The 12,430-nt window shown below is 39.5% G+C and overlaps 1 protein-coding gene across 2 annotated transcripts in view; it reads left to right on the plus strand.

Annotated features, from left to right (window-relative positions):
• LOC121632868 (PH and SEC7 domain-containing protein 1-like) overlaps positions 1-11,207 on the plus strand; it is a 99,455-nt gene extending 88,248 nt beyond the window's left edge. For both annotated transcript variants that reach the window (XM_041974642.1, XM_041974643.1), the window contains 4 exons: positions 1,051-1,208; positions 5,499-5,643; positions 5,903-6,046; positions 6,136-11,207. In XM_041974642.1, the coding sequence (XP_041830576.1) occupies positions 1,051-1,208; positions 5,499-5,643; positions 5,903-6,046; positions 6,136-6,393 (705 nt within the window). In that variant the 3' untranslated portion in view covers positions 6,394-11,207. The remainder of the gene's footprint in view (positions 1-1,050; positions 1,209-5,498; positions 5,644-5,902; positions 6,047-6,135) is intronic.
• Positions 11,208-12,430: the final 1,223 nt, after the last annotated feature.

Here is a 12,430-nt window from a genome sequence, read left to right on the forward strand (position 1 = left end):
CCACCAAATTCTGAGCCTAGCATCTGAATGTGGAGCTAAAATGGAGACTCATCAGACCAGCAACGTTTGTCTGTGTGAATTGTAGCCTCAGTTTCCTGTTCTTAGCTGGCAGGAGGCACCTGGTGTGGTCTTCTGCTGCTGTAGCCCGTCTGCTTCAAGGCTGGACGTGTTCAGAGATGCTGTTCTGCAGACCTTGGTTGGAACAAGTGCTTATTTTACTTCCTGTTGTCTTTCTGTCATCTCCAATCAAACCTCTGACATCAACAACACATTGATTAGATATTTGTGGCATCAAAGCAATTGAACAGGTGGACCTATTAAAGTGGCCAGTGAGTGTATAAAAGCATTTGTGACCTGTGAGAGTCAGCTGGAGAGAGAAAAGATTTGTATACAAGAGCTGAGATGCATCACCTTTGCTTTTCATTGTGAAATTCTCTTTTTACTTTTTGTAAAACAGAAAAACAGGTTTGCAGAAATAAAAATTGTAATATCACTCAAAGCCTCCCCACCCCCAAAAGAGGAATTTGGGGAATATATCTGCAAAAATGTTAACCATTCAGTAATAAACCCTCAATTAAAAATAAAGACATTCCTATTTTTTTGTGCTAAATTGAGTTTTTCCAAAATATTTATTTATTCCAGTCATTAAATAAATGGAAATCCCTTATTCTAAATGTTTATGTTCTCCAAAATCTTTGTATTAACCTGCTTTAGAAATTATTCATGTCTAAGTTTTGGTGAAATTTTAAGCAAACCAGTCCATAACATTTTAAATGATCCAGCTAAAAATATTGCTTAGAGACTTTTTCCTCCACATAAAGAGAACTTTATCCCAAATCCACAGTAACATTAATTCTTCATGAATTACAAGTTATTTTGCACAAACTCCATCTCTCCACCAGGTTTTATTAAATTAACTTGCTTTCACATAATCTTGCTACCAACAAACATTTATTCCTAACACCTGCACCAGCTCTGGCTCTAGCAGAAGAACAAGTATCAGGACACCTCGGTGTTAATCTCCACATTAACTGTTTCTTGCCATGTCAGGGGGAGTACCGGCCTGATAAGCAGCTCTCTGACGAGGACCTGAAGAACGCAGTGTCCATCCACCACTCGCTGGCAATGAAGGCTTCAGACTACAGCAAGAGACCCAACGTCTTCTACCTGCGGACCGCTGACTGGAGGGTTTATCTCTTCCAGGCGCCGTGAGTCTGATTATGCTAAATTTACATGCTTCTCACTGAGCTGAAATGGACATAACATACACTAAACAAATAATTACAGCTATACTTAGCAGCATGGTCAGCTGCTCAGTTTCTGCTGCGGAGTTTGAAATTTAAATACGTGAAAATGTTCTTATCCACATTTGTTCTCTTACACTTTGACCTCTTCGGCTGTGGAGATTCTGCAAAACGAAGTGTTACACCAAATACTAAATATAAATTTAAATGTCTCCTTTTAGTCTGAATGAAGCTTAACATATTACAGATGTCCACATTCATCTGCATGCTCCGGTTTGTTTAGATGTGTTCCTTCTGTGAGCTCAACCACTAAATGCATTGCTGTATCTCACAACAGACCACTTTTAAAAAGATTGCAGGTCATTTCATTTTGATTTGCAGCCGAGAGTCCTCAGATAAGGAGCTAAATCAAATGGAAGAGAATACCCCGGGTTATGGAGATAGAAAGAGAATGACAGTGCACGTCTGGAAACTGTCAGAAAGTTTATAAATAAGTCATTTTGATGAGCTTCCTCAACAAAAATTATTTTAATCTAGCAAATCCCGACCACGGATGTGGCAGGTGTAATGTTATCATGACTCACAAAGCTATAATAGCCACATCAGTGGGAAATACACCTAATTGAAATCATTAACGGTATAAAATAGTGTAATGTCAGCTATTTGAGGTCTCTGGTTTTTAAAGATTTAAGTTAAGTGTTTTTTATTGGTCTTTTGAACCTGAACAGTACGTTCAAGCAGTGGGTTTGACGGAGAAACACGGATACTATGCGTTCCTGTTGGGTAAAAGTTTGTCCATCACAGCAGAGACCACCTCAATGCACTTCATTTTGTAGACAAAGACAAAGCCCCTACTGGCTGTTAGATAGAACTCAAGTTTAACTACTTTGATATTGATTTTGTTTTTGACACAAGAGGTAAGGTTGGAGCCCCCTAGCGACGGCTAATTCGGTCCGTCTTGCATCCTGTCTCTTCTCTCAGCTCTCCTGATGCTGAGCTTTGGTCTACCTCTTGCGCTGTTGATTTGTCTTATAGTTTTTTTTTAGATTACCTTGTTTTTATCTTGTGAGAAACTTGGAATCTTTTGAAATTCAAGGATAACTTAAACCAGGAGCTGACGGCAAGCAAAGCATTTTGTTTTGGAACGACTAAACTGATGTCCTAGAAATGTTTACATAGCTGCTTCCAGCATCAGTTATATCATTACATAGAAGTGTTTTTTAGAAAACCAACATAAATGCTGGAGAGTTTTAACTGATAGAAAACACTGTTTATTGTTTTCTCCTGTCTGGCTCTGGCAGGAGGTTGATTTGCCAGCTCACTACTGATCTAACAGGTTGAAGTTTATCTGTTGTAGATGGGAATAGACAAATGACTTATTCAGGCGTTTTCAAAGTATTTTTGAATGTTTTCCACTCTCTAAACACTTTTCAATAACAGTTTCCCAGATGGTTGTATATAATAAACCATCTGGTGTGTCAGCTTGCTGCCAAGCATCATTCATGTAATTCCAGACTCCGTGATGATCCATGCAGTCGGGGCTCTGTGGGGGTCAACCAGTCTGTTGCAGCACTCTTGTTAATTGCAATGATCTTTTATACCTTCAACTGTATGTTTGGGTTTGTTGTTCTGCTGCATATTGAATTTATTTTTAAAAATTTGGATTTTTCTAATTAAAATTTATTTGATCAAATTTGGATTCTTCCTCGCCTTTTCAACCCCAGCCTGAGTCAGAAGAAGGTTCCTGTGCTGTGAAAATCCTGGTTGTTCCAGCCATCTCAACCAAAACGACTACAGACCAGTTGCCCTGACATCTCACATCATGAAAGTCCTTGAGAGACGGTTATTGAATGACTTATCTTCAGCACAGCCTGTAGAACGACGTTTCTCCCTCTTTGTCCTGTTGACCCACTGCCCTGCATGTTTTATATGTTTCCATGCTTCAAAACACGGCTTTCAGATTAACACGTTATTAACAGGCTTCTGCAGAACTTGATGACAAACTTCATGGTTGATCTTTCGTTTGAATCAGGTATACTGGAGCATGGAGATATAAACCATGCATATGAAAAGGCACTTTTTGTCAGTTGCTAAAGCCAAATCATACTTGAAAGATCAGAGAATTATTTCAGTAAATACCCAGCTTATGTACAGATACACAAACTGTTTAACATTATCTGATTTTATTCTGTCTGTAGCTTTCAGTCATTAACTTTAATAGACTAAAGGTACAGTGTGTAAGAATTAGTGACATCTGGTGGTAAAGATGGGAAAAGAAATTACCTCTAATGCCAAGCACTGTTGTAAGCGGACGGTGGCTGTCAGCGGCCAAACTTTGTCCAAACATGTTTTTGTCTGCAAGTGGATCCAGTGGCCTTGAACCCTCAAAGTTGGTACTTCTTTGTTCGATAGATGGAACAAATAACTCTGATACTGTAGATTTAAAGATTAGATGGCTCTCACACCATAGTTAAAATGGTGACACAAATATAGCAGCTGTCATGTGTGTGGACCCACGAAAGCAGATATAAATGACTAATTCTAAGATAATGAAAACATTTTTTTTTTTTTTTTTTTTGTAAAGTGATATCTATAGAAATGTTGTTTTTTTTTATTACTTTGTTACACACTGCACCTTACATGGTTGTATTTATGATGTAGAAACCACAACTGTAATACTTGCATGTCATGTTTGTATTTTTTTCACTTTCTCAAACACTTAATGCAACAACGGTAGCCGCCATGTGTCAAAAAGCCTCGACAACACCGGTGAAAGCATGTCATCTGATAGTTCATGAAGTGTTCACTCTGATGAAGAGGTCTGGGATTTCATAAATATTGCAAACTCCTTCCAGTCAAACTGTCAGATATGGTTCCTCTGTGTTTAGAAGGAAGAATGGTTCTCACAGGGGGAACAGCTCGATGAGGAAACTGTTTTTTTGTCACAGTAAAATCCAGCTTTTAAAGCCTTCATGCCAGCTTTTTGTCTGGCTTTACCGCGACTGAAAGCGGCATTTACTGTGACTATGAAAGCAACTCAAACCACGTAAACATAAACTTCTGCACCAACGAGGCTGGTGTTTTTTAGCAGGAACTACTGTTATGCTGCCCATGGTAACCATGGTATCGAGCAACACTGTCCAATGTCACAGACCGTCATGGCACTGCCCTACCAGCCTACCCGTCATATGTATAAACAAGTTTTAAATTCTTTGCTAATGAGAATGTGTTCATACACCTATGATTACACATATATACAGAAAATGTTACACAATGTCCCCTTACCTTTCTACTTTTTTAATTATATTCTCACAAACAAAAAACACGCTAAACCTAGATGTATGATTTTATACATCTTTTTTGACCTTACTCTACAGGTAACGTTTACTTTTACAATCAACACAAGAAGCAAACTACAACATAAACTGAACCAGAATATAAAATCTTCACATACAAGGAATACAGATTAACGCTGAGGAGCATAACAAATATGAAAAGATTACAGAAATCTAATCTAACAGAAACCAAAATTTGCTGACCATAAAAACACAAACATATTCATCTTTTTAAACATAACGCCTCACATATCTAATCACTGGTTGTACCAGTTTATTTGTAAAAATCTATACTTTACTATTGATGATACTGTTTGTTAGTGTAAAACCAAAGCAATGTGTCCACAGACTTTTGGCCATATAATATATCTGTTAACGAAGCGCTTAGCCTTGAATGGATGCAGATCAAGATGAAGCACACATATCAGTGAAGGTGGAGGTGTGAGTGTGTTGGCAGGATCCAGGAAGTGGCACATGAGTGGCCACATGTTTCAAACCCCAGGAGGACAGGCTCTGTGCTCCAGTTGCAGCTTGCATTTGTCCCAGATACCGCACCCCTCTCCTCCTCCTTTATCTCTCCTCTTTGTCTTTCTCTTTTTCTCTCTGTCTCTCCTGGGAATTTTAAGCAAGGCTGTCTGATTCGATCTGATATTTCTCATGGGTCCCTAATGGGTCTGTTAGTGTAAAACAGGTCCTTTTTCCTCTCGTGTATTAATTGGCTCCAAAATCATGTCTTTGTCAACAGCAGGGCTGAATTCTCTCATAATTACCCCTTTGATGTTAAAAGTTAGTCACACGTACTGATGTTAGAGCCCAGTATCACAGAGGGGAAGCATTACTACATGAACATATGTGTTTGGGAGTGTTTTTAGTCCATTTTCTGTAACTGCTGTGTGTGTGCATAAATTATCCATCACAGGAATGCTGAGCAGATGCAGTCTTGGATCACTCGCATCAACACAGTGGCTGCATTGTTCTCAGCTCCTCCCTTTCCGGCAGCCATCGGCTCTCAGAAGAAGTTCAGCCGGCCGCTGTTGCCGGGGACGATGTCGAAGCTGCCTGAGGTAATTGTTAATGAAAACAGCTGTTTTAAAGGGAGCTGGTCGAGGAACAGGACAAGGATGTATTCCTTTCACATGGCCCCTTCAAGGCGGGACTGGTGCATCATTGTTGCACTTTGCTTTATTATTTGAAAGTTGCAGAGGTGCAGTTGCCTTTATGCTGTATTCTGCATCAGGATCTGTACAGTGTTGTCAGTAAAGTCAATAATAGATAGTTTCGTCTTCCTTACGCCTCCTTATTGTCTTGACCTCCTGCTTTTAGGAGGAGCAGGTCAGATCCCATGAAACTCGATTCAGAACTATCTCCACTGAGCTGGCTGAGCTGAAATCTTATCCTCCTGACCGTAAAGTCAAAGGCCGCGAGTTGGAAGAGTACCGCCAACGTGACGAGTATCTGGACTTTGAAGTGAGCTTAACATGAAAACTATCATTTACATTCAGGCAGCCCCTTGTTTTTCTGGCTGATAACTTCTTCTTTTTGTATGATTCTTGCAGAAAACGCGATACGGGACCTACATCATGCTGCTGCGAGCTAAGATCCGAAGTGGGGAGGACGACCTGTCTCTGTTTGAGTCACTGCTCCTGGAGGACAACAGCCTGCAGAGGGCTCACTCCAGCCCCACGCTGCAGGACAGTAGCCAAGCCAGCAGCATCAGGGATGAAGGGAACAGCAGCAGAGCCAGCGCATGCAGCAGCAGCAAGCCTCGTCAGGAAGGCCAGAGACACAGCTACCGCCAGGCCGTCAAGAAGTGAGACGGGGCGGGGGGGGCGCCGGGAGCGGCACGACGTTGCACTGCCAGCGGCAAGCTGTCTCCCTGCACAGGTTTTTATTTGAGATCCAGGAGGGTTTGGAGCTCTGCTTGAAGGGGGAGCAGGAGTGAGGGGTCTACCCCACGCCCTCCCCTGAATCACGACGCCCCACCCGGCACCCCGATCTTCTCATCTAACAGATGAGGTTCAGATCCTGTGACTGGCTCAGTGGCTGGGAAACACCAGCGAGGATAGGGGTGCAGGAGGTGGGAGGAACAGCTGGGAGGTCAGCGATCTGCAGATAGGAGGTGTTTTTAAGAACTCCAGGTGCAGCAGCAGACTGTGCAGAGATAAAAAGGCTGCTCACGGATCAAACAGGGCACCACACAGGGACCTGCATCCAGCATCCTTTCCTTTTTCTCCCCTTTCATTCTGTCAGGACACCTCTCTAGCCACGTTCTCCGACCTTTTTTTCTCAGTCTTTTTCTCTGTTTGGGACCAAACATGTTTACACACTTTGAATTGTCATCACATTATAGATGACTCATGATTTGGTTTTAGTTGAATTGCCGCTCTGATGCAAAGTGCTGTAATAGACTTAAAAAAACATCACCAGGCGTAATGGAGCCACTACATTCCAGCTCCTTTTTTTGCCACATCTCCATGATGTGTTTGCATTCCACGCAGGAGCCGGAAACGACAGATTTTAGCTACATTTGCCTACACCGTACGACATGATGAGATGACGCGGCTCCTCCCTTCCTCTGGCCACACATGGCTGGGTAGAGTCGACAGCATCAGTAGAAGTTCACAATACTCCTAAAAGACATCTACTTGAGCATATCTTTCCTGGTTGCTTTTGCTTCTGTCCTGTGACGTGCTTCAGTTCTCTTTCTTGGCCGAATGTTTGTTTTTTGCAGCGATCCGCATGCCTGCATCCAGCACAGCTTTGTTTAGGGCTTTTAATACTTTGAGGGCAAAAACTGAGAGCGTAAGCTGCTCTCTGGGTTCTGTTGAGTCATCCTCGTCATGCCGGTGCCATTTCCAGCACATGTAACCTTTGTCTGTACTTAAACCACTCATTTAAAAACCCCTGTTTTAGACACTCACCAGGCAGACCCTGAATGTTTTTGTTTTTCAATATTTTTACGGTGGATTTCCGTCATTTGTTGATGTTGAACCTGCTCCCTCTGTGTATGTCAAGTATATGATCAAATATGATATTTAAGATATAAAAGGAAATGTGTTATCCATACTCTGTAAACATCCAGAACATGTTGTACTGTATATAATGCACCACCTGCTTATATTGTAGGATATATGACAGTATATTTGCAATATATTCAGCACACCGATGTGATGATGCATTAGGAACACTCAGATTACTCTTGTTAGTCCCAAAAGCGCTACATGATAATCACGTGTATTGATTTATTTTTTATGGCTTACTATATGAATATTAGTAAAAAAAAAAAAACTATGTACCTATCAAAGATTAGTAAGGGTGTTTATGATCAGGTTAAAAACAAAATTGTTCTAAGCCAAAACTTATAGCATGATTATAATTGGATCAGTGTTGTTAGAGATGCATGAAAATGTGAGGAATGCAAACCGAAAAGAAAAGTAGAAAAGGGATGAATATAAGACAGAGAAACATCTAGTTTAGAAGTGTGTGTGTGTGTGGGTGTGTGTTTGAGCAGACTGGTCTTGATATCGAACCGTGTCGTAGTTGGTAGCCATAAACACCTCATAGCATCATCGATGCATAGCCATTTTCTACTCAGGCTTTAAAAACGACACCTTGAACAGCTGCAGCGCCAGTGTCCAACCAGCAGGGGGAGCTGTCAGCATTTGGTTTGGTTCCTCTATTTCAGCCATAATCACACCTGCTGTATCTGCAGTGAATATGCACAGCATCTCCCCTCACACCCTGACCAAGGGGATGGGTATTGCAGGGCTACATGAGACAGGACCTGTTTGTGTTAACCATGGATGTAAAAGTCTGTTTGTCAGGTGGAGTGTGTGTGTGTACATGTGTGGGTGTGTGTGTGTGCATGTGTGAGTGGGTGGGTGTGAACATTGTCGACGCTGAGACTGAGCTGGATTTTCAAAGCCTTGAAAATTGAATTTCTGTTTATTTCATTCAGCATCTGCTCCTGTTGGTTTTACAGTTTCTAAAACAGATGATTTAATGTTCAGGCTTGATATTCAGTCTCTCAGTCATGATTATGCTGCAGCATAGAAACTTTAACTGCTGTAATTTGAGTAGTTTTTAAGCATTTTCCAGGATTTGTGTTTTGTTTTTTGTTTTTTACTTTGTCTTCTGGTATAAATCTGAGTTTCTTTTGTTTTTTTAGACGCGAAGAACTTTATGATTGCTATTTCTCACATACTGCCTGATGTTTTGTAAACCAAACCATTAATCAGAGTGGAAAATGGATTGAAAAAAAATTTAAAAAGGATCAGGATTGATGAATACTTGTAGCCCTGAAAGATCAAATTTTTATCTGCACGTCTCATCTTTATTTTCTGTCGCTCAGTCTGGTGTTTTAAAAAGGTTTTTGTGTATATTGTGGGCATAACTGACATCTTCTAGCTTTTAACTGATATGTAATTTGACTTTACAGTTGTGTGTTTACTAATATTGTTTGACTCTGCTGTTTGTAATGTGGCCAAATTCATCGACACATATTCAGAAAGATTAGATGCCAGTTTAGCAAAACTACAGAAGCCTTTTTCAGGATTTGTCCTGGAAATATAAAATTATTATTATTCCATACTCAGATGCCGTCATCTATGTTACTATTTTTACATTTTAGATGTTTTAATATGGAGCTGTTATGATGTCTGACTTTCACTACATTGATGCCAAGCATATTTATATTATCAGAAAACTTGAAAGACTTTCTGCTTTTTGCCAATTCAATTGAAAATATGTGCAAAGGAACTTTAAAATCCCTTCAAAAACAGAGTGTATTCAATTTTAGTTGGATTTTATCTGCTGAGATTGTATCATGACATCATATTTATATGGCCAACATGATATTATCTATATCGATTTGTTTTATAACAAGCTCCCCCAGCCTTTGCCCTCTCTGGGGTCAATGATACCCCAGAATGTCAGTAACTTAAATATATAGAAATTTAATAGACACTCTAATTTAGTTTTTGTCAACTGCTGCCTCTGACATCAGTAATGATTGTTCAAGCTTAAATACACACATCAGGGTTGATGCTTTGAGTCCTGTTCCTATTTTTTAAAAACTCTACTCAAAAATTGTACATGCATAATGATATAAGTTCTGCAACCAGATTTGTTAAGATTCATTAACACCAGAATACTGTACACTGGTGATAAAAAATGAAGATAAAACACAGCAAAAATGAAATAATACAGGCTTGACTAAAAAACAAATACTTTCAGGATGGGAATTATGGGAATATCCCTTTAAAATGATGCAGCTGTAGCTCTATTAATTCATATTACAAAATGTGAACATTATTTCTGCAACTGATAAAATGAAGCAGAACAAAATTAGAGAGGTTTAAGTACAGACAGTTGCAGCAAGAACACCATTTGTTCCCCAACTGGGTGACCTCGGGTTTAAAGTTTATAGGAAATTTCTCTTCTCAAGCAAAACTTCTCTCTTGTGAAGATTTGCTGCTTTTTATTGTTACTCAAAATAACTCTGAATGGACTTTGGAGTCAACATTTCACATCAATATTTATGTATTTTACATCTAATTTAACTATATGCTCTAAAAACAACACAAAATGTTGCATATTTTTATCTTCTGACCACAAGATACTTGTAATTTAGGTAATCCAACCCACAAAATTTAAAGATGTCCCTTAAGATTTAGGGGAAGCATCAGTGTTGTGGCATCATCAGTGTGAATGAACCTTAGCCTAAGCAGATCACAAATCAGCCCTTGTCACATTCTGAGACCAGATGTGGGCCTAAACTAAACCCAAAGGAAGCCAGATGTCAACAGAGCTCCTCATATTTGATGCCTGAACATCAGCTGTGTTTTAATCAAACACCAACTGATACAATCAGCCGTGAAACTGATCAGAAATCTGATCATAAAGTTAGTTTTGGGGATATTTAGAATTGCACTAAAGATCCAAAAAGTGATGAACAATCATATAATCAGACCTTTGCCCCCCCTCCTCCCTCCATGTGCCGTCACTGCTCACAGCTGCTTGATCTCTGTGGTGGTAGTTCACATGGAAATGGCTGGTTCCCTTGGTAACGGCTCTGTGATGCTCAAGTGAAAGTCAGCCTGCTGAGGTGCGTTCACACACGTACGATACCTCTCTGTTAAAGCAGCGCATGAATGCAGCTGCAGCAAGCGTGCACTCGTACTGTCTCCATCTCTCATTAGCCTCATTTCTGAATGTAAATAAAGCATGTGATATTAGTCTGCTTTCATTTATATTATGGTTAAAGTATTAAATGAAAGGTTAATATACAAGGTAGGTCTACGTGTTTTCCTGTCTTTGAGCTCATGGTCACTTTTTTTGTTATTTTTTCTATCAATGTGAATGAAGGAAATGGCTATATTTAATGCTGTTATATGCTGTTGTGTTTTAGAGAATCGAGCCAGCTCATACAAATCTTTTTACATGTCTGGTCTGATCTGTCTGAGTTTTTTTTAGACTGGTGCAGGTTAAGGCAATGTTCATTTTATGCTATATATCCAGTGAGCTACATGTGTCACTGCCTTGTTAAAACTCACCAAGGAAATGTTGTTTGTGAGCTTCTCATTTGGGAGGCATAGAGGATAAAAATTAAAGTGTTTTGAAAGCTTTACTGAGTCTGAATATCTTTGTGTGGAACATTAGAGTATAACATATTTACTCAAATACATGAGATCTAAAGGTATTGCATTAAAATGTCCATGCAGTTTAATGCTTTGTGCCAAATAAATGTTGAATGTTCTCCACCCTTGTAAGTTAAATACTGTTTACATCTATAAATCAGTAAAAATGGCACATTAGTCTAATATATAATAACATATCACTACCCTGCTGCATGCATCAGCACAGTCTACAACATTACATTTTTATGTGCATCTTTCGACAGTGTTTTAATTTTCCATCATGTGATGGACAAAAAGACGAGCTGTGGTTTACACTATGAATATGTGGGTTTGGGAGGCCTCTGGGGAGCTGGGTTGCTTGGGGCAGTTTCCCATTTTAACCTAATTTAGGTAATATAAAATAATCATCATCTGTCTGCAGCTGAAGGAAGCGAACAGAAGAGTTGACTTGTAGCAAATTAGGTTTGACCCATTAAAGTAATTCACTTTTACGCTGTTCATATACAGCAGCGAATGATCTGAATCATGGCTGCCACAGCTGAGTTAATAAACAGCCAAACACCTGCCGTGGGCCTTCCGTCTACGTCACTTTTAGTTTTTGTTTCAAATGTAAGTCTTGTGTTCATTTCAACCAAACCACTTGTTAGCCACATTTTTTTAAGGAATTGCTAATCGGCCAATCACACGGCAGCAATTTAATACATCTAGTCATGCCAGCTAAGAACAGGAAACTGAGGCTAGAATTCACGCAAACTTACCAACACTGGATGATAGAAGATGGAGAAACTTTGCTGGTCTGATGAGTCAGATGGTAGAGTCTGAATTCAGTGGAACCAACATGAAAGCATTGATCAACGGTTCAGGCTGCTACTTAATAAGACAGAAATCTTGATAGAAACAGTTGGATCATTCTATCAGTTGAGAGTTACATAAAACACGAAACATGCATGACAGTCATGCCTTCGTATATGATTAACAAAGAAAGAAAGACATAATAATACGCTATATCATTATGTGCTAAAAACAAAAGAGCAACATAAAAAATAAATAAATTAGGACAAAAATAAATAAATAAATCAAAGAAAGAGATAAATTTCTGGCTCCGCCCCCTTGTTCATGTCTCATAAACTTAGCACAAAAAGCAAGGAAATTTATGTTTGGCCAGTTATTTCTCCCCTCAGATAATATCAGCAGGTGTGGTATCATACATCAC

Source organism: Melanotaenia boesemani, chromosome 21 (genome assembly GCF_017639745.1).
Source record: "Melanotaenia boesemani isolate fMelBoe1 chromosome 21, fMelBoe1.pri, whole genome shotgun sequence".
NCBI lineage: Eukaryota > Metazoa > Chordata > Actinopteri > Atheriniformes > Melanotaeniidae > Melanotaenia > Melanotaenia boesemani.